This window comes from Citrus sinensis, chromosome 7 (genome assembly GCF_022201045.2).
Source record: "Citrus sinensis cultivar Valencia sweet orange chromosome 7, DVS_A1.0, whole genome shotgun sequence".
Classification (NCBI taxonomy): domain Eukaryota; kingdom Viridiplantae; phylum Streptophyta; class Magnoliopsida; order Sapindales; family Rutaceae; genus Citrus; species Citrus sinensis.
The window spans coordinates 3,843,219-3,865,956 of NC_068562.1; the positions used below are offsets into that span (position 1 = coordinate 3,843,219).

General features: G+C 36.1%; 3 protein-coding genes and 1 non-coding gene across 9 annotated transcripts; 1 reads left to right on the plus strand and 3 right to left on the minus strand.

Moving 5' to 3' along the window:
• Nucleotides 1-1,742: 1,742 nt before the first annotated feature.
• LOC102628898 (small RNA degrading nuclease 3) lies at nt 1,743-8,099 on the minus strand. Of its 6 annotated transcripts, none has more exons than XR_001506770.3 (13): nt 7,932-8,099; nt 7,524-7,706; nt 7,357-7,446; nt 6,700-6,768; nt 5,741-5,881; nt 5,127-5,243; nt 4,982-5,051; nt 4,770-4,864; nt 4,171-4,305; nt 3,983-4,090; nt 2,961-3,065; nt 2,059-2,627; nt 1,743-1,948 (listed from the first exon to the last, which is right to left on the minus strand). XR_001506770.3 is itself a non-coding variant. In XM_006494429.4 (13 exons), the coding sequence occupies exons 1-12, from the start codon at nt 7,962-7,964 to the stop codon at nt 2,265-2,267; spliced, it is 1,509 nt and encodes a 502-aa protein (XP_006494492.2). In that variant the 5' UTR covers nt 7,965-8,099; the 3' UTR covers nt 1,743-1,948; nt 2,255-2,264. The 6 variants fall into 6 exon arrangements, 5 of the variants coding, with proteins under 5 accessions (XP_006494492.2, XP_015381624.2, XP_024949763.2 ...); XM_006494429.4 differs by having other exon boundaries at nt 2,255-2,627; XM_015526138.3 differs by having other exon boundaries at nt 1,743-2,627.
• Nucleotides 8,100-9,998: 1,899 nt separating this feature from the next.
• Nucleotides 9,999-12,056, minus strand: LOC102629556 (F-box protein SKIP2). The gene has a single exon (XM_006494431.4). It carries the CDS (start codon nt 11,816-11,818, stop codon nt 10,241-10,243), a length of 1,578 nt encoding a protein of 525 aa, XP_006494494.2. The 5' UTR covers nt 11,819-12,056; the 3' UTR covers nt 9,999-10,240.
• Nucleotides 12,057-14,169: 2,113 nt separating this feature from the next.
• On the plus strand, nt 14,170-15,213 carry LOC102630429 (36.4 kDa proline-rich protein-like). Its single transcript, XM_006494433.4, has one exon. It carries the CDS (start codon nt 14,255-14,257, stop codon nt 14,861-14,863), a length of 609 nt encoding a protein of 202 aa, XP_006494496.3. The 5' UTR covers nt 14,170-14,254; the 3' UTR covers nt 14,864-15,213.
• A 5,705-nt stretch (nt 15,214-20,918) lies between these two features.
• LOC127899014 (small nucleolar RNA R71) lies at nt 20,919-21,022 on the minus strand. The gene has a single exon (XR_008050781.1). It is a non-coding gene; the product is annotated as a small nucleolar RNA R71 (small nucleolar RNA).
• Between the last annotated feature and the right edge of the window lie 1,716 nt (nt 21,023-22,738).

Here is a 22,738-nt window from a genome sequence, read left to right on the forward strand (position 1 = left end):
TTTTGAGTTGTAACTATTGTTATTTTTATTTTTTACAACTTTATGCTTATTTAGATGGAGCATTAGAGTCTAAATTTGTATTCTTAATTCTTAATATTTCATATTTTATTAGTAGTAGTTAGTAAGACAATAGTGATAAATGTGTTTTGAATACTTTGTGTTTATTGTTAGAATTTGTAACGAAACCATGATGAACTGATTATTGAGAAAAATTATTCCACGAATGAAGTCCAATGGACTAAAAATTTAGAATTCAAAATAAGTTTAATAGGCCCTGAACCAAAAAAACGAACCCACCGAACCAAATGGCAAATGAATCGGTTCATGTTCGGTTCTTTATTGTATTTGATTCCTTTTATAAAATAACCGAATTTAATTGGTTTTGCTCAATCTCGAACCGAACTGCGCCCACCTCTACTTTTTAAAAAATATATCTATGCCATTGAAATAACTTCTATGTTAAATTTAGGACAACTCATATATGAACGAAATGGCATACCATGCACCAGGTGTACAGTAACTGAACCCAATTTTTAAAATTAATAATAATATCTAAATATAGGTGTATTCTACGGTATGGCTTACGTATTAATCACGATAATCAGATAACAATGCGGGGGATAAGGTGAGATGGAGCTATCCACCAAAAGGTCACTTTTGATCTGATTCTTGACTCTTTGACGTCCGATGGCCCATGGGCGGTTGGATATTATAAAATACCGCACTAAATTTATTTGCATAACCATTAGAATTGACAGCCATTCTCATCTTAAAATAATAACACTCGTCGCGCTACTCTCTTTATGTTATTTGTATACTTCCCTAATTTGCTAAGTTGTCAAACGTATTCATCCTTAAATTCACAACTGCTTTATCCAAATAAAAACCTTAAACGATAAAACTAACCTTAGTTTGATATTTAGATTAAATACACTGAAGTAGATGGCGGTAACAATCAGTGAGGCTATTTAAACCCACCAATTTCTTTTTAAACCCATATAATTAATTTTTTATTTTCAATAAAATTTTGATAAAATTATTTAATTAATCCCATTTATCTTCCTACAATTCTTGAATTTGACATTAGTTACTTCAAAACATTTCTCTTCAAACACTGCAAAATAAAAATTTCTGCTTGGTTCTCAACTTTTGAAAATTCATTTCACTAAAGCAGTCATAATTTATGAGAAACAAACCCCACCATTAAAGAATGAATATCAATAAATTTTACCAAACATGAAAATTATAAAAATCTATTTGAGTTTAGCATTTACCTATTGTATTGAATCAACAAATCTAAAAAATCAATGGCGAAAACTCAAAAAAATGAACTTAAGATTTAAGTTACAACATATGACATATCAAAGTAGAGAGAGGTAATAAGTAAAAAGTAATTTTAGGATTTTTTTTTAATTCATAATATATATGCGTGTGAGTGTTTTTCTAGAAAAAAATTTAATAAGTTCAAATAAACACACAACAAATCATATTAAATATTAATCAGATTTTTTCCATGGTTAGCTCACACTCAAAGGAGACACCGCGCCCCATGCCCCATATCCTATCCCAAAACGTAACAGGCTCCTCGTTTTCTTCGATGACACGGCCCTAATTTGTTTACAGTGGATCTCTCATTTTACCATGAAAGAGCCACCCAAAATTATTAGCTACTTCAGGAAACAATAGTTTTTCTGGAGAGAGAGAGAGAGGAATTGCGAATAATTGGACAAGCCGATGACGACTAGGCAAGAAAACAGTTTAATCAAATTAGTAAAATCTAAACCTCAGTAAATGATACATGAAATAATGCAACTCAACATAAACAATTTAATCAAATTAGTAAAATCTAAACCTCAATAAATGATACATGAAATAATGCAACTCAACATATATTCTGCACGGATCCCCTTCATTGCCTTTTGCCTTTCTCGCTCCTGCTTTTTTACACCTACATTTGAGTCCCTTAACGTCAAAATTAAAAATTCGACATGTATTCCCTTTTGCTAGTTTATAAAATAAAAATAGAAGAGAGCACTGGACAAAAAGACCTATTTCAACCTTGCATAAAACTCATTCCACTCGGAACATGAAGAAACACGTATTTCTTGTCCATCACCCAGAATATTCATAGACCAGGCCTTCAAATTTCAAATCCCACTCCAAAATTTGAGTAGAGGCAACAAATATAGGCAGCAAATTGGCGGAATATGTATGTATTCTAGAATACGGGCCAGAAATAGCTCAAAAGAATTACCATGACATTATTATCTTCTTCTGCTCTTTTGGTCCTTCATTTCTGCTACTTTCTTTTTAAGGTCAGAAATGTTCTTATCCTGCATAGAAATTTGAAAATCCTTCTCTCTCAGTTCTCTCTTCAATCTTTCAATCACTTTCAAGTGATCTTCACACTTGCACTGGTTTGTATCTGCTATTTTCTCCTCCTCATTTATCCACTTGATGTTATGTTTTTTGGACACACCTGCGTTCTCCTCACCTTCAAAAGTTCTCTTCTTCACTACAATTTGGTTAGAAGGCTCATCACATACCATTTTACGGACATACAGGCTGGCTATTATCCCTGCATTTGACTGAAATTCGACTAGTTTCTGAGGCCGTCCATAAGAATCCTGAAAGAATACAGAATGATGTCAAGATTAAATTGTGCTACCCAAAAAAAAAAAAAAATCTCTCTCTAAAAACTATTCTCTCTCTCCTCTCTTTCCATCTCACTAAAAAATAATGCCTTATCTCAGCTGGCATCTACATTCACAAAATTTCAGTTAGGAACACTACTCCAACCGCTAAAACAGAATATGAACTCATCCTCTAACAATTAACCTCACCATGCCATGGAAAAAGAATAAACAAATTATTGATTAAATGATTACCTCAAAAAGAAGAACAGGTCAGAGGAGATAAAGGGAAAATCTGTACGTGAAATACTTCTAAGTTATATGTACCTTACATTGGTTGCCTTTCACATTTTCAAATGCTTGATTTGCCTCTTGTGAACTGCTAAATATTGCAAAGGCAGCATAGTTGTCTCCACGAATCCTTTTAACTGCCTGACAGAAAATTATTTGCCGCATTAGAAACTTACGATGGGCATGGACAAAGAGAGAAAACAATGGGATGAATGAGTATTTAGCAAGAAGTAGTTCAGATAATTCTTGTTTAAATTCTTATTCAAGGCAAGGCAAAATTCTTATCCAAGCACAACAATGAATAGAGAGATCATCCACGTAATTGTAACAAGAATAAATAAACATCTGTTATCATTTGTCCAAATATGTTATCCAATAGCAATACTTGAAAACCAATATTGCCCTACTTCCCACCACATCTGACCAAATTGAAAAGATATGAAACCATTTATTTACAACTCATTTCATTTACCCCTGAACAAATTTCCAGCAGATTCAGAATATGAAGAAAAATCTGAAGAGTTTAAAGGGGTGGTTCAGGCAAGAAAATAAATTAATATACTACCACTCAGATAAAGAAAACCCAACTGTCATCCCATGACATAAATGAGTTAATAGAGGGTTTGTTCTTTTGATGAAAGAAAATTATGATAATTCAGAAGTGTGATGAAAGAGCTACAAACTCTTGCACAAACTAATGTGACAGAAACTCATTGGTTGGATGAAAATACACACTAATTAAAATAAATCATGTGGGCCAAATATTTAATCCAACCAATTGAATTAAACCACATCAATTTGTACAAAACAAGTCTATACAAGAGTTTGTAGATCTATCATTACTCATTAGGAATTATATGGGATGAAATGCAGACAGTAAACAAATCTCATATCTCACTCAAAAATGAATGTATACGCCTGGCAAGTCCAGCATGACAAGGTGAATGGCCCAGCTTAGAAGTTCAGCTAGGCAGCCATCCCATCGGCTACTATTTAAATGAGGAAAGTCCAACAACTCAAACCGAGTGGCCAAAGGACAAAATAAGAAAATAGTCAACCTTTGCTTCAATTGTGAAGTCCCCAGGAATGACTCCATGCAATTCTTCACTGGGCACTTTGGTGGGTATCCTGTGCAGAAACAACCTTGCCCTTTCAGTTTCTGCAACCTGCAGATTCAGATATCTCATCAGCAAGAATCATATCAGTAAAAAACAGAAATGACCATAAATCGTATGGATTAGCTTACATCTTCTTGAAGCAATGGTACATCATTATCAACTCTTCGCTCTATTATAGCAAGGACTAGTTTCATTGCAGCAGATGCATCATCCAGACAATTATGTGGAGTACCCTTCTTCCGAATCTCATATCCCAGCACAGACTGAAAATCACCAAATTTTAGATACACAGAGAGAACCATGCAGACAGTAGCTAGCCTTCCATAACTGTGTTAAATTTTTAATTTGATCATATGTAAGTCTCAGAATGATATTTAAAACAGATGCAGAAGGAAATATTCACAAGTCTCGCTTTGTGATAACCTTCAGGACCTGAAGTGAAAATAGAAAAACAAAAGAACAAGATGTAGGTTCCCTCCTTCCCAACTTATTATATCTATGGTCCATGACTAAGATTAGTAGCTGCTTACATTTTAGTAGTGCTTTGGATTACCGAGATTATATATGACATATAACATTAATGCACACAGAAATAACGAAATAACATATGCCAAACGTATTCTAAGGCGTGCAAGGTGCATTAATCTGATAATTCACATATTGTATACAATTTGGTGAGAAATCAAAGGTGCATACGCTCTTTGACACCAAATTTTATGTAACTTGCCTTGCAAAGATTATACAAAGAAGGTCTTCTATATTCATCCACATATTTGAAGATCAAGGATGTGTCAATCACTCTGGGATGGTCTAACTTCAGCACTGTAACCAAAGATTTGAAGACAGACAAACATAACCCCATACAAAATCAACAACTAGCTTAATTGATCCACAGGAAAAGCCCAAATGTTAAAAGTTAAATTATGATGTTTGACATACCTTCTAGGTCATTATTCAAACTGTGCCCCACTAGAATAGTTCCATTGGACAGTAACTTCTTCATTCTTTTCTACAAAAATAAAGTTAATAATTTCAAACAGCTAAGCATAACATCAGAAGCCCAGAAGAACAAACCAGATCTTACCTGTATTTCCGCTAATGAACAGGTTACACCAACCAAATCATCTGCAGTAAGTCCAGTGATCTCAGATCTATAATCAGCAACTGCTTTTTCAGGTTTTACAAGTTCATCTATTTTTACCTGAAAACCAAATGCCAAAGTGTCTATTTATTTAGGTGCTGAGGAATCAGCTATACTAAATCAAATATAAACTTTCCATTCCAACCCCAAAGTAACTTAAGTCTGCTTGAGATTGAGGTTGGGCAGTTGTAACTTAAAAGTTACAGCACTAAAATGTTTAGTAAATACTATTTATTGTAACTTGGAAGCTTAGTTGATTTGATTTTACACTCGTATGATGAAAAATCTATTATATCTTTACTATTTTCATCCAAATTATTATTTAAAAATTTTTTTTACTATATATTATTAACTTTTATTTTATAGTTACAACTTTTTTTTTAACAGAAGTTGTATCTTAAAAACTTCAGCACCTCAATACCAAACAAGACCTTAATGAGATGACTAGAATCTCTAATGGTCCATAAAATACCAAACTAACAAACTTGACGAGACAGTATCTTTTCCTGTCTGAGTAGTGAAAAATTCCATTTCAAAAGTTGAAAGCCAAATAATACCTTCAAATTTCGATCTACTACACACAGCCGCACCAAACCTTCACTGCCATCTTCACAGAGAACCATCTCACAATCAACAGCATACATAATGTTTGATGTCATCGTCTTGGAACCTTTACCAAGTTTGGTAACCAACCACCCCTGATACAGCACCACGAGTTAGCAGTTACGTTGGCCAGAATGATCGGTTGGTAATAAAGACACATGAAAATTAAACAATAACAGAACCCAAATATTAGTCATTTGTTTTCAAAAAGCGTAGGACAACGGCAATGTACAGCTCATCATTGCTCCCCGAGACATTATTTCAGGTGAAATATCTCAAACGATATAAGCATATGTAAAACCATGGGATATAAAGTAACACGTGTCAAACCATACTGCATTCATTCAACAACTAAAAGTGAAAATAGATAACCAGAATATATCCTAAAATAACCAACAGAGAAAGATGATTAAGCAAGTAAATCCTTGGAACAGAACAGCAGAGTCACCAACTTTAGACAACAATCAGTAAGGCAGTCAAGAACCTACATAACCATATACTAAGAAAAACCAAAAGAAAGATAGATAGGTTTATATGCTAAAAGATGCAAGTAAGAAAAAGACTCCTAAGGAGTTGGTTGTATTTCTAACTGTAACAGAGAGAAGATGTTGTGTACAAGATAGTCTTTAGGTAAACAAAAGATCCTAGATGGAGCAAAATAAATAAAAAAATAATTAAAAGAGTATGTTCAGCCAAAGGAAGTAGAAGCAAATCATCTCAGGTTAATGCACGAAGACAAATATCTCAAAAAAGAAAAAGAAAAAGAAAGACACGGCCCTCTAACATGAATTCCACCACCCATCCCCCAAATCCAAGTTGAAACTATAGAAACACAACAAATAAAGTTAGCAATAAGGATTTTGCATAATAAATAAAAATAGAGATAGAGAGAGGAAAGATTGAGACACCAAACCTCATCGCTTGATGGGAACATATAACATAAAGGGTATTGCGGGTGTTGAAGAGTTAGACGGACCAGCCTCTGCACTGCCGCCAAAGCAAATTAAAAAGGATGCTAGTAAGTTTTCCCATAAAAGAATTGGAATACTTTACATATTTGTCCTCACAAATTTCATGAGAATGCAACCAAAAGTTTAGGTAATACCAACAGAATAGGAGAGCACATAACACTTATCACCAAGTTGGCCACTCGTCATGAAGTTAAAAGGTTTTACTAACATAGTAAAAGAATGAAAAAAAAGTAACAACCATGGTCTTTAATATCACTTGATTACGACTAGACCGACATTTAGGTTTAGAACATAAAGCAATTGGCAATTTTGCAGATTAAAGCATAAAATCTACAGAAAACAGAATCAAAGAACAAGGGTTCGCCACGAAATACAGAAGGACTAAATGAATTTGAAGAGAGAAATACCAAAAAGAAAATCTTGTCAAAACAAGACAAAAACAAGACACAGTATCTTGAAATGAATCAATCAAGCCACTGTGTTAACTTCTCGCAAACCAAATATGCATAAGTGAACGATATTAAATGAAGCTGCATGATAGTGTTTCCATGCAATAACAGTCCCAACCCCCCAATAGATAAAGATGAACTAGACCATACCTGCTCCGGGGATTCATCATCAGGAGATGTCTTTTTTAATTGCTCCACTAAATCACGATTCAAATGGGATTGGACTACTTTAGCAATAAACTGAGAACAAAACAGAACATATGTATATAAAGGAATAATCTGTATCAATATTTCCAAGGAATCAAAATGTCAGTTACCTTCAAATCATCCTCTTTAGTGAATGTCTTCAGAAAAGATGACAATGCATCTTTGGACCTCCTAGCTGGATCACTTAGACTACTCCCAAACTTTTTATCATAGCTGGTTAAAAAATCCTTCCAGCCTCCAGCTGTACCTTCCATACGCCGCTTTTGAATCAACTTCACAATTTCAACAAGAGCCTAACAACAAAATCTTAAATGTTCAAATATTAAGACATCCAAAGCTCCAATTACAAGCCTACCAAACACAGCCTAAGCATTTACACCATAATGTTTCAATGCTCAAATAACTTAAGAAAGTCAGAAATTTTGGAAACCACCGCATACGATGCGTTGGATTCAGAAAATTCAAATCAATCAGCAAACACACAGCGTGTGGAACAGAAGGAAGAAAGAGAGGCTCACCTTTTTCTCGAGAGTGTCAAGTTTCTGGTCCATTTTCGTATTTCCTGTTCAGGATTACAAGAAGATTGTGCGGCCGGTTGCGGGTGTCAAGATTGCTAACCGAGAAGATGTTGAGAGGTTTAAGGGTTTAGGGTTGTTTGGTAACTTTTTAAATTCGTTATACTTTCTCTGGGGGTAGTTTGGATATTTGACATTTTTTGTATGGAGATTTAAGGATTAATTTCCGCCTCAATCTATTAGTTTTGACAAATTTCTACGTACACCCACAACTTTTAACATGTCATCAAATCGCACCTATCTGTCAAATTTTACCATTATCATTTTAAAGAGAAGGTCATAATGGCCAATTCAATCAAATTCACATAAAAATAAGAGGGTTAATTTTCGCGGATACCCATAACTTTAGACTAAAATGTCAATGCACACCCATATTTTATTCAAATTATGTAACCATAGTTTGATAGATGGATGTAATTTGATGACATGTCAAAATTTGTGGGTGTGCATTGATACTTGCTGAAACTTATGGGTATAGGAAGAAATTAGGATTTTATATTGTGTCGGACCGCAGCAATATCAACGTCTCTTTATTTCACTCATCCCATGATCCTAACAATTGATGAACTTATTAAAAGTTTTCAAACGAATCAAAATATCCAATCTAATTGGCCTAATGAATTTTTTTTAAAATTATCTTGATTGGATTTGTTTTTTATCGTTTAGAACTGTTTATAAATAATCATTATGTTTTATATCTAAACAAAGATTCAGAAAAAAAGAAATATTAATGAGAAAGAATTGACTGATTTTTAAATCTATGATCAATCAATTGCAGTCCAATAATGTACATCCGCTTAATTAAAAAGATTTCTTCATAAGAGAAGCACAAATACACAAATGTCGGCTTCTAACACCGTTTATTTCGAGCTGCAAAAGAGTACAATGTCATCAGTGATTCCAGGCTTGAACATGAAAAGTGCATTTGAAACGGAGCTGGTACCATGGTTTCGGCTGCCGGCTGCCGAGTCCTGCAAGGGCAACAGCATTGGTGTTCTCCACATTTTTCTGGTAATGGAGGAGACGCATTGGCAAAACAAACGCATCATTTTTTCTCAAAATCTTACCTTTGGTAAACAGCGAGGAAATAATAGATGAGCATTCGAACTAAGTTAAGGCTAAATTACGAGATTGTCTTATTTACTCGTGATTTATTCAACATCCAGGCTTCCGTTCCAAAGTTTGAAAAACAGGACACTAGAATCAAGTTCACAAGAAGTCAAAGAAATTGGTTTCTGAAAGTGACTAGCGAAATTGGTAAGCAGTGATGACTTCCACATTGGAGTCAACATCTACATGGCCCAGTCACTAACCACTCCCAGTGTTAAGCTTTGAATCATGTGATCTTAGTCAACAACACCAAAAGCTGGGAAATTTCCTCTTCACATGTTGATCCACCCACAGGATTCAAAGACACTTTTTTTTTTATTGAATGATTGAAAAGCTATGGTGCATAGATATTTTGCATAACAGCAGGAGCTTCATCAGGAAAGAATGGGTCTAATATAACTTATATTAGTCTAAGAGTAGTTTCCATAAACTCTAGTGTACTCTAGTGTTCTTTGGTTGTTAGCATATGTCATTGAACACAACTTTTCAATTGGATGTAAATTACACCTAATGTAACTTCGACCAAAACAATAATATTATTACTCTTGAAATAACTGCGAAAGTATTTGCTCTGACTGCATCGATGGCCAATAACAGAAGCAGTTCCCTAACCTTTTAACTGAAATAAACACCAAAATACAAAACCAAGTTTCTAAAGTGAGATTAAAACCTTGCACCAACATATCATATTTCATTATGCACATAACAAAACCATTATCCAACTAGTAGTTAACTTGAATTCATTAAAATGCATAGGTTACAGAACATCATTGGCCTACATAATCCAAATTCACCAGCTACACTGATGCATTTCAACAGAGTTGTTAAGCAATTCCTATGCTTCCCAACCAAATCAAGGAAAAGGTGCATGGGAGAAACAGATAATATCAAAATAACAGATTGTACCAGTAAATCCTTATAAATTTCCCAGATAACAGCAAGCCGCAATGACAATAATCTTTAACAATTCATTTTTGGTCAGCTATGCATTTAACAGCTTACAAAAATTTTAACAAATGATACTATTTAAAAAAAAAAAGCCAAAACAACAGACTTAAAACATAAAACAATTCAATGTACCAAACACCAGTCATTGTGTGTCTGAAGCACAAGTAATTTTTTCAACTATTGGACATGATCAATCACAAATTTTCATTAGAACTGCTTTCAGCATTAGACCATCTCCTAAATGCGCAAGGTACCAAATTCCTACCAGCAAAAAGCCCCAACTTCACCCGGAAAAACGCCAGTCTACCAAGACCATTTGTCGAAGCATCAGCACCATTTTCTTGGCCAGCCATCATCGGGAACTCCAAACCACTTTCTTGTATCCCACCATCACTAACACTCGCATCCAGACCATCAACCACTTCAGCATCCAAGTTAACGACCAAGGACCCTCTACGTTCTTTCAACCACTCAGCAACTTCACCACTCACTCCTCTACATTTCTTGACCTTGATTTTAACCAAACTGGGACACCCCCAAGCAAGAGCTTCAATTCCCAAATCGGAAATAGCACATCCCTTAATACAAAGCTTCTTCAACGCAACGCATTTTGCAGAAATACAAGCCATTTCGGCATCCCCAATTGTGCCACTCCCACAAAGTGCTAATCTTTCCAATTTCTGGCAACTGCAGGCAATTGCCATCAAGCTTAAGTGTGTTGCATTAACACCAATCAAAACAAGTTCTTGTAAATCAGGGCAGTGTTTGGCTACAGAAATTAAAGCCTCGTCTCCGATCCTATTACTCCTCCATCCGTCAATGTGAAGCTTCCGCAATGAACTACATTTCTCGGCAACGCAAGCAAGCCCTATATTTGAACACTCTGGAGTTTTGACAATATGCAAATTCTCAATACTTGAACATTTAGAAATGGCAGCGAGTCCAACGTCACTCACCTGAAGCCTCTCAAGGTGAATTTCGGTCAAAGTATCATTTTTTTCATTTCCTATAATTTCTAATACTTTATCCCAATCGCCTAGACAGCGAATGATTTTCAAAGTTTTAAGCTTTTTAGCTGCGATTACTAAAGGCTCAAAAGACTGACCGTTCACCAGCTCCTTCAGGCAGATTGACTTCAGAGACAAAGCGGCAGCGGCTCCAGGCTGGATCGGATCCGCTCCGTCGTGGATTCCTCTGAGCCGCTTGATGGATAGCTCCTCGAGAAGCTTACAGTGATCAAGAACCGAATTGATAGCTTTGGCGCCAAACATACACGAGCCGCAAGAAAGTTTTTTCAGAGTTTTGCAATTTTGAGCAAATGCGACCATACCGTGATCGGTGATCTCGCGGCAACCACGGAGCTTGAGGCGCGTGAGTTTCTGACAACGAAGAGAGATCAAAACCAAAGCGTCGTCGTCTAAGCTAATCGATTTGCGGTCGCATCGCAGAGCTAGCTTCGTGACGGAGTCGAAGCGCGAGAAAACTGAAGGCAGAGACGATAATATCTCGCTCTGAGCATTGAGAGATAGCCGATAGCGACTCCCGCCGTCCACGCGGAGCCACCGTTTGCACACAAGGGAACATCGCTTCCGATCTCCAGAACCGAGGAATTGAAAAATATATGCCAAACAATCGTCCGGTAAATCGCCGGTGAAATCCCGAGCCTTGTCCAATTCGTCGGAGAACTCAACACCATCATTGTAAACGATCGCCGGAGATAAGATATTAAACCGATCGCTCGGGTCTATCGCCGTTGAAGGTGTTTGGCCCATCGGCGAACAAAATAAACACACAACAAAAACGAGAGGGATCTTCTCTTAGTGCGTTCTTTTTTGGGTGCTTGGAGAAAGAGTTTATAATTATAATAAATAATTATGATGAATGAGATGCAATTGAGCAAAGGGTGCCTTGCCTGCTTACAATTCATGAATTTAGGCCCCGTCAAAAGGGGTGCGTGTCGTTGTTTCAATCGCCACAGCCGACTAGGTTTTTTTTAAACCATTTTATTTTTATGGGATAATAACAAGCCCTGCAATTTATAAATTCACAGATTGGAATATCATTTGTTTATTTTATCTCGATGGTCAACTTCTTCTTCTCCTTCTTTTTTCAATTAAAACGTAACAAAACGGGTAATCTTACTTTTAAAACAGTTGATTGTTATACTTTCTAAATTTTCAAATTAATAATTTTTTTTTAAATAAAAAGGAGTAATGCCAAACTAAGAAATTTTTAAAATAATATCATTCAATTTATGATGATAGATGTGGTGTTATTTAGGACGGATATTTAAATACCTTGAAAATTGAATAGGTAAAACGGAGGCCTGTGTAGAAATAATCACAAACTCTATCTTCCTTTTAATAATTTGTAACAATTGGGGACTCTATACTCAATTTTCTGTAAATTTAATTCATTTACTAGTTATCACGAACTCGCTGCTGACATGGACGCGCTTTTCATGGTGCGTGATTTCGGGCGTGGTTTCGCCATGCGGAATGATGAATTGATCAGAGCCGTCGAGAATGATGACTTGTTAAGTTGTGAGGTACCCACACAGCTTTTTTTGTGTGACATGAATGAAACACACGATACGCGGAGCTGTGAGTTTGCTTCGAAAGCCCAGACGGCGTTCGATTTTTGAGTTTCAAATTAAAAGAAAATGATAAAAAGACAATTTCGGATTCGGAGTATTAAATTTTAAAATGGTACGAATTGGACAAGTTTTGCTGAGTCTTCTTTTTTTGGAATTTTTTAAATTTGAACCAAAAATTCAGTGTGGTGGTTTCATTTGTTAACGATGCTTTTGTCTTTACTTCAATTTTTGAATGGAGAAATATATGACGATAAATGAAAATTTTTGAATCGTTCAACGTCGTCTTTGTTTAATTGTTGTTGTGAACTGTGACGCCATCGTAATCTTTACTTCTTGATAAGATTTTTTCACACAATGGTTCATATTCATATTTGTATTATACCATAATTTATTGTGCATTTGTATAATTGACCATAAACCATAGACATTTTTAATAGCTCATCTTTGTTACACTTGAAGAGAGATGTTGACACTGTAATTGTTAAAAGTCGTCAAAGTTTAGTCCGTTGAGAGAGTAAATGAACAGTGTATGAGAAAGATAGGACTATTTTCTATGTAGTAGTAAAAAAAAAAAAAAACCATTTTCGAGTCGAGTCAAAAGAAATGCAAGAAGGTGGAGATCAACAGCCAAAGATTTAAAAAGTAGACAAGTGGTAAAAGGAGGTTACGAATAATGGTTCAACGGCAACAGGAGTTTTCCACGACGATGCTAAATCTTCAACAGTCCAAGAATACGTTGTCAAAGACTCAAAAGGGACGTCAATTCATTTTTTTTTTATTTTTCTCTTTTTTCTTTTTTTATTTTTATTTTTTTTGTTGTTGGGGGGGGGGGGTGTTGGAAGAGAACTGGAAAGGTACCTACCTCATAAATTAATCTTCATCTTTGCAGTTTGGTCAACCAAATCTCGAGACCAGAAAGCCCAGTAACGTGAACGCGATAATTTGTTTGACCAAGTCATATGGCCCCCGGAACGCGAGCAAGTTTTTATAACGTGATATTTGAAAAGTAAAATAGCCATTGATTAGGTGAGTGACCGCTGAGACATGAAATTTTGGATACGATTGGGTCGGCCTCCCTCAAAAATTTATTCACGCTCCTCTATTATGGTTTTTTTTTTAAAATAAAAATAAAAATAAACTCCTCTTATCTTCTTAAAACCTCTTTCTGTGGTCTACAGTTCTACGGTGCATTAAAATTACACTGAAAAAGTTAATGATTTATGCCGCAATTTTAAATTTTTAACAATGGTGTTGTTTGTTTAATCTTTTTTGCCCGTCACGTTTTTTCTTTAAATATCGGTATTTACTAGGATTCCCCTTAGGTGCAACAATGGCACCGTGCCACTGTTGCACCGTAGCCTGATCCTATTTACTAATATGTTTACTGGATTAGTTATATAATTTTTTATTGTATTCCAACTTATAATTTTCATTTTATGGTAGATATTTCTAAATTGGGTGAAGTTATTTGAACCAAAAAATTTATTTTCACACTTATTTTTTTAAAATAAATTCATCATAAAAATTTAAAAATAAAACTTTTCCTCTATACAGCTCTCAGATTCCCAACTTAGCAAGCAAATCTCTTTAGAGAGTTCTATAAAAAAATTTCATGATGGGAAAATATCAATTAGCAAGCTCCTTTATTCTACTCTTGAACTTGGGCACTTTGGTTACATCTCTAGCTTGTGACTGCTCAAATAACCCTCCTCCTCCTCCCCCTGCTTCTAAGACATCAAACTGTCCCCCACCGCCTTCTTCACAGGTCCCTAAGACGCCGCCACCTCCTCCTCCGTTTGTGAAATCGCCACCACCTCCGGTCGTGAAGTCGGCCCTTCTGCCTCCGCCTCCTCCACCGGTTGTCAAGCCACCACCAACACCGATTGTAAACCCGCCGCCGCCTAATGGACCACCGCCACCTTGTGTGACATACCCACCACCACCACCAAAACAACAAACTTGTCCCATTGATGCTCTCAAACTCGGTGCATGTGTTGATGTTTTAGGTGGGTTAATTCACATTGGTCTTAGTGACAGTGCTAAGGAGAAATGCTGCCCATTGCTGCAAGGGCTAGCAGATTTGGATGCTGCAATATGTCTTTGCACTGCCATTAGACTTGAGGCTCTGAATCTCATTAATCTTCTCGTGCCCATCTCTCTACAAGTACTTGTCAACGACTGTCGCAAATATCCGCCCGCAGGATTTCAGTGTCCTGCTTAATTACCGACGCCTCATCCATGCATATGTTTTGCAACTGCATGGAAAAGATTAATTGACCATATTATTGTTTGTTATCTTCTACCTAGTTTCGCTTTGTTCAATGATAATAATTAATGTGAGAGCTAGAAGTTCAAGCTCTTCAAGAAAAAATCCTCTAGATTATATGTATTTTGTTTCTCTAGTTGCACGTCAAACCGAAATGCGCCCTATACAGCTCTCAGAATACCAAAAAGTACCCTCTCTTTCTGCATTAATTTTTCTTCTTTTTTTTCTCGTTTTCTTTATTTTTATTCACCGTAAATTCAATTCTATTTTTCAAATCTCAATTCAATACTGCAAAATCGCAGCATTACTTGACAATCAAATAACTAAAAGCCTTACGAACGACATTAGTCCACTAAAAAATTTTTTTTTTTTCAAATTTCAAAATTGTAATCATTTAAATTTCAAATCCATCAGCTTACATTAAAATATTATTTTATATTTTAAGTATAATCATTTAAATTTTATTTAATCATTTATTATTTAACAGATAAAAATAGTTGAAATTGTTAAATGGACTGTTTGGTTAACAAGAAAATAAAAGAAAATTTCAATTCAGAGAACACTTGAATTTTATTGATTCTTTCATAATGAAAATAGTACGAAACTAATTACATAGTTATTTATATACACAGCTGAAAATGCAGCTCGAGCTGATTACTAATTCTAACTAATCAAAACTAATCTTCACGTGTGCTGGTAATTACATAACCACCAGGTGCCACCTGGACATCCAAATCATCAATCTTTAACCGTGTGTTGTAGCTGCTGCAATCCTCTGTTTTATCTTCTGTTTGGCTTATCGTACTGCAAGCAAGATGAGCTTCCTTAACATCCTCCCTCAAGCTCAATGGTCTGTTGATGACATTGAGCTTGGATCTGAAATAGCTGAACTTTGGTAGAGATAAAGGCTTGGTGAGGATGTCAGCCACTTGCTCTTCAGTGGGAATGTATCTTACTTCTAATGCCTTGCTAAGAACCTTATCTCTGATGTAATGCACATCTAATTCAATGTGCTTGGTTTTAGAGTGAAAGATAGGATTTCTAGCTAGCTCCCCTGCACTTTGATTGTCACACCATAGCACTGAAGTAGGCAGCTGAGCTAAGTTCAGTTCTGAAAACAAAGATTGAAGCCAAGAAAGTTCTGAACATGCTGATGATAAGGCCCTGTATTCACTCTTTGTGCTGGACTTTGCTACAACTCCTTGCTTCTTTGAGGACCAAGAAATTAGATTGTTACCGAGATAAATGCAGTATGCTCCAATGGACTTCCTATCATCAATATCACAAGCCCAATCTGCATCAGAATAGCCATTGAAACCAGTAACTCCAAGTGATCCCCCCTGCTGCAGATAAAGACCATGTGTAATGGTAGCTTGAAGATATCTTAAAACTTTTTTACAAGCTAACCAATGTTGGATTGTGGGAGAACTCAGATACTGACTGAGTTTGTGTACAAAATATGCAATATCAGGTCTTGTTAGCACTAAGTACTGGAGACCTCCAACAATACTTCTGTAGAGAGTTGGATTTTCAAATTCCTGTCCCAAAGGTCCTTTTGCTTGCCTTTCTAGCTTAAGACCTGTACTGAAGGGTGTGTCAGTTCCCTTACAGTCTTGCATTGAAGCTCTACTTAACAGATCTTTAATGTATTTGGTTTGAGAAAGATGCATTCCATGATGTGTATAACACACTTCCACACCAAGAAAATACGCAAGCAAGCCCAAATCCTTTAAAGCAAACACCTTGCTTAGCTTAGCAACAAATTCTTCCAAAACAGAAGAATCAGGACCCGTGACTAGGATGTCATCGACATAAATCAAAACTATAATCAACCATTTGGTGTCATGCTTAATGAACAAGGAAGTGTCTGCTTTAGAATTGAAGAAATGCCAGGTTGTAAGACAGTGTTTCAGCTTGTCATACCAGGCTCTTGGAGCTTGTTTAAGCCCATAAAGAGCTTTGTTGAGCTTGCATACATAACCCTCTTTAACTGTAAAACCCTCTGGTTGTGTCATGTATACATCTTCTGTTAAATCTCCATTGAGCAAGGCATTATTGATGTCAATTTGCCTAATCTTCCAGCCTTGCATCACAGCCAAACTTAGAATAACTCCGACTGTTGAGGACTTAATTACAGGGCTGAAGGTTTCTGAATAATCCACCCCTGCAGTTTGATGGAATCCTTTTGCTTGGAGATTGATCCATCAGTATTATATTTAGTTCGAAATACCCACTTGCATCCTACAACCTTGAAATCTGAACACATTGGTACAAGACTCCAGGTTCTGTTTTTGATGAGGGCATCATACTCAACTTGCATTGCAGCTTTCCAGTTTGGATCTGATAATGCTTCAGAAGGAGTATTTGGTTCAAGGCTGTTGTGAGAAGTTACAAAAGCCTTAGGTTTAAAGATGCCTACCTTTGCTCTGGTAATCATGTGGTGAGTTGAAGCTCTAGTTTTGATTTGAGAATTTGGAATTGGAGTAGGAGTAAATGAATGAAATAATGGCATTTGAGTTGAAGATGATGGATAGTGGGATGTATTTTCACTTTGTGAATTTGAAGATGGAAATGTAGATATTGTAGTAAGTGAACTGGATGAAATATTTGTATCTAGACAAGGAGAAATGAGATCAGTAACTGTAGCATCAGCTTCAAAGGTGTTGAGATTGCTGTTGGATGTTGGCAAAGAATATGTCTGTAGAAGATTGTATTGAAAAGATGGAGTGTTTTGTTGTGAAGAAGATTGATTAAAGAGTGATGAATATGGAAAAGAATTTTCATCGAAAAGAACATGACTAGATATATACACCTTTCCAGAAGGATGCAAACATTTATATCCTTTATGGAGAGGGCTATAACCTATGAATATACACTTGGAAGTATGAAAAGAGAATTTGTGTTTGTTATAATCTCTGAGAAAAGGAAAATAGGAACAGCCAAAGCTTTTAAGAAAATTGTAATCATGCTTCAAATGAAAGATAGCTTCATAGGGTGATTTCATGGATAATGTAGGAGTAGGTAATCTATTGATGATGTAGGTGGCAGTATGAAAGGAGTCCCACCAGAATTTTATGGGTAAAGTTGCTTGTGCAAGCAAGGTTAAACCAAGTTCTGTGATATGCCTATGTTTTCTCTCTACTGTTCCATTTTGGTTATGTGTGTAAGGGCAAGAATGCCTGAATGTAATGCCTTCTTGATGAAGAAAATGAACAAAGGATCTGAATTCACCACCCCAATCAGATTGTAGGCATTTAATGGATCTGTTTAGCTGTTTTTCAATATGAGTTTTGAAGATTTTGAAGACAGAGAGAGTTTCACTTTTGGTTTTTAATGGAAATATCCAGGTGAATCTTGTAAAGTCATCAACAAAGCTTACATAGTATCTATAGCCTTGTGAAGAAAGTTCAGGGGCTGGTCCCCATAAATCAGTATGTAGAAGTTCTAGAGGATTGCTGGTTTTGATGAAGCTAACTGGAAAATGTGATCTATGTAATTTTCCCATCATACAAGCATCACAAGATTCAAAAGATTTACTTCTATTGATTGCCTTCAAGGCTGGATAAGTTTTGATTACATGATCTAAAATTTTTGAACTTGGATGTCCTAACCTTTGATGCAAAACAGAAGTACTTAACAAGCATCTAGGATTCATACATACAGCTGAGACAGTGTATGAACATGAAGTTTTATTTTGCAAATCTGAAGAAACAGCAGAAAACATTGAAAGAGGAATGTTGAGTATTAGAAAATGCATATTTATAAAGGAGAAAACCGTCATTTTACATTTTAAGTCTTACTAACAACCCTTACTTTTATATATTTAACCTTCTTGTGATTTAATTACATGTGCTTTATTTTAATTAAGTATTTTATGTATTTTAGGGGCATTATAGTCATTTCACAATAAAGGAGAGATCAGACGGCAAAACGGACATCACTTTTGAACTCAGGACGGTCGAAAACCTTAGGAGGAGCATAAAAGGAAAAATGGCACTATTCACATGTACGGTACTATTCACGTGTACGGTACTGTATACGTTACTGTTCACGACACTGTTCACATAGACGGATGATGACGTGGCATTGACCGATGATGTGGCATTGACTGATGAGGTGTCACGATCCTGTTGGACTAAAATTCTTATGTACTGTTGATGGTGACGTGGCAGCATATCAGTGGACGAAAAATCTCGCGTACGGTGCATGCATCACACAGGATTATTTTCAACCAAACCGCGTTATTGTTCATCCGGGTCAAACCGCGTTACTGTTCAAAGTCGGGTCAAACCGTGTTACTGTTCATCCGCGTGGTCAAACGTGGACTGTTGACTGATGACGTGGCGCAATCCTGAGCGTCCAAACTGTTTTTAATCCGATGACCATGATTTACTCCATGTATCTATAAAAAGGGGGCCTCCCCCCCCTAATTTGATATCTCTGAATCCATTTTTGGGATCCATTTTCTGTAATTCCCTCTCCATCTTGTATTTTCTTCGTATTTTAATAAATTCCCATTTTGCCCCTAGTTCAATTATGAGTGGCTAATTTTCTTTCAAGCTTGGGTTGAAGGTGAAGTCTCAACATGTGTCATGGGCTTAATTTGGTAAATTTATTTTCTCTTCCCCTCTAGTTTTTGTGGATGTTTTGACTTCTCGTCGACAAATAATACTAATCTTGTCTAGTACCGCCTTGGTTTCACCGGCCCTCTAGTACAAGGTTATTATTATTTGGCACGATAAGCCCTTAGCACCATATTGATTAGAGCGTGGTTCATGAGGTGTGGATTCCCCCCTCATGATTTAATTGGTATTAATACGGATTATTTAGCCTATGATGCATGTTGATACGGATCCAGATACCCAAGTACGTTAATTTAATAGATTTTCTCTTCAATTTATTCTCTCCATTGCAATTCCAGTTTTAGAATTTATTCTCGCCATTTTAATTTAAGTTTTAGCATATTCCAAATCATTTCCACCATAATTCCAACCACCCATTTACAAAATTAATTCTATATATAATTAAAATCCACCTCCTCGTGGGATCGACACTCGTCACCATTGATCTACACTACAATAGATTCGTGCGCTTGCGAGTACATTAAAATTTGCACAACAAGTTTTTGGCGCCGTTGCCGGGGAGGTAAGTAATTTTAATTCATAGAATTAATTTTTGTGAATAATTTCTTTTATTTGTTTTCTTGTATTTTTTTTTATTATTAAAAAAAAAAGAAAAAAAAAAGTGAATCTACATTTAAAGGTTAGTATTTTTTTTTCTTTTTCTCTTCTGTAAAATTCTGTAATTTAATTTTCAATTTATTTTTCTTTGTAATTTTTTTTTGTTTATCTTATTAATTTATTTTTAGTTAATTTATTTCACATATTTGTTTTTGTGTATTTTTATAGTAAGGTTGTAATAGCGCAATAAGGTTAGTATCGTAATTTCTCCCTCTTCTTTATTTTTATTTGTTTTGTTCCCATCTTTATTTTTTGTTTTGTTTGCATCTTTATTTTTATTTTATTTATTTTGCATGCATGGTCGTAGGTCATTATTACCTAATCTTGAACCTATAGACCTTGAATTAGAAAAAACACTTCGCACACACAAACACGTTAAAAATAAAATGGATTTACAAGCACCACAGGAGAGGCCATTTAAGGACTATTTTAGTCCCTTAGCTAATTTGAGCACGTCATGCATAAGATACCCAAATGTAGCTGCTAGGAGTTTTGAATTAAAACCTAGTGTGTTAAATTGTCTCCCTACATTTTATGGCCTAGAAAATGAGGATCCATATAATCATCTGAACGATTTTCATGTCATTTGTCAAACTTTTAAATATGAAAATTTTTCAGACGATGATGTTAAACTTAGACTATTCCCATTTTCTTTAAAAGATAGAGCTCGTTCATGGCTTAATACATTGCCTGCTAATAGCATTGCATCATGGGAACAAATGGTTACAAAATTTTTAAATAAATATTTCCCAGTGCATAAAACCAATGCTATTCGCAGGGAAATCTCGGAGTTTACCCAGAAAGATGACGAGCAATTTTTCGAAACATGGGAGCGATTCAATGGGCTACTCTTGAAGTGTCCACATCATGGGTACGAGAAATGGCACCAATGCCAATACTTTTTGGAGGGATTATTGCCGAATGTGCAAGAATGGCTAATGGCAACAAGTGGAGGAGAGCTAATGTCAAAAAGTGCATCAGAAATTTGGGAATTCTTCCAGCGACAAGCGGATAATTCCCAACAACGGAGTCGATCACTCAGGAATACTAGACGAATTAAGGGAGTAAATGAGGTTCAAATTGGCGAGTCAACTTCGGGAATCAAAGAAGTCAAGGAGATGGTTGAAGGTCTTGCTCGACAAATAGCATCGTTATCGACTGTTAAATCAACAGAACCACATGACCATGACTCATACTCAGATCAAGCCAATGCCATAGGTGTAATGAGAAAACCATCGAATTACAACCCATACTCCAACACATATAATCCTGGATGGAGAGACCACCCCAATTTTTCATGGTCTCAAGGATTCCAACAAAATGGACCAGCAGCTCCAGCTCCACCAATGCAACAAATTCCTCAAGCCTCTCAGCCCCCATTTAGACCATTCAATCAGAATCAGAACTACTCTCAACCCAGACCATGGGAGGATGCATTCCAAAATTTCAAGAATGTTACTCACTCCACGATTGAGCAACAGAACCGCACCATTGATGGACTACGAAATGAATTGAGAGCGGGCTTCAACTCACAAGCTCAATCAGTTTCAAGCCTCGAGAAGATGGTGGGACAACTCGCTTCTTCAGTTCAGACCTTGGCAATGACTGTTGAGAAAGGAAAATTTCCAAGTCAACCAGTGCCTAATCCTAAAGGAGTGCATGAAGCGAGTACCAGTTCACCACAGCAGCATGAAGAGGTCAAAGCAATAATGACCTTGCGAAAAGGAAAAGAAATCGACAACAAAGTGGAGATGCCGGTGACAAAGGAAAATCAAATTGTACCTGTAAACGTTGAGGACTCACCACCGGAGGAGAGAGAAGAAGCCAACCCACGAGAATACGTTCCCAAAGCTCCATTTCCTCAGAGGTTAGCGAAAGGAAAAAAGGGAAAATCTACAGGTGAGATTCTCGAAATCTTCAAACAGGTAAGTGTTAACATCCCTTTACTTGATGCTATAAAGCAAGTTCCATCTTATGCCAAGTTTCTTAAAGATTTGTGTACTAAAAAGAGAAACATGCATGTTCAAAAGAAGGCATTTTTAACAGAAAACGTTAGTTCTATACTCCAACATAAAATTCCTTTAAAATGCAAAGACCCAGGCTCCCCCACTATCTCATGTAGTATAGGGAACCACACAATTGAGAATGCTTTGTTGGATTTAGGAGCTAGTGTAAATTTATTGCCTTACTCTGTGTTTGTGAAACTTGGACTGGGAGAATTACACCCAACTCCAGTGGTGTTACAACTTGCAGATCGGTCCACGAAAATACCTCGTGGTATTGTGGAGGACGTGCTTATCCAGGTAGACAAGTTTTATTTTCCTGTTGATTTCATTGTAATTGACACTCAACCAATACAGGATTCAAGGAAGCACATCCCTATTATTCTAGGCCGACCTTTCTTGGCAACTGCGGATGCTCACATTCAATGCAGGACTGGAAATATGCAGTTGTCTTTCGGCAACATGACTATGGAGCTGAACATCTTCAACATTGCCAAACAACCTCACAGTGCAGATGATGGAATTGTTGATGTGGATTTAATTGAAGCATTAGTTGATGATACTTTTGTTTCAAACCTTAGTGATGA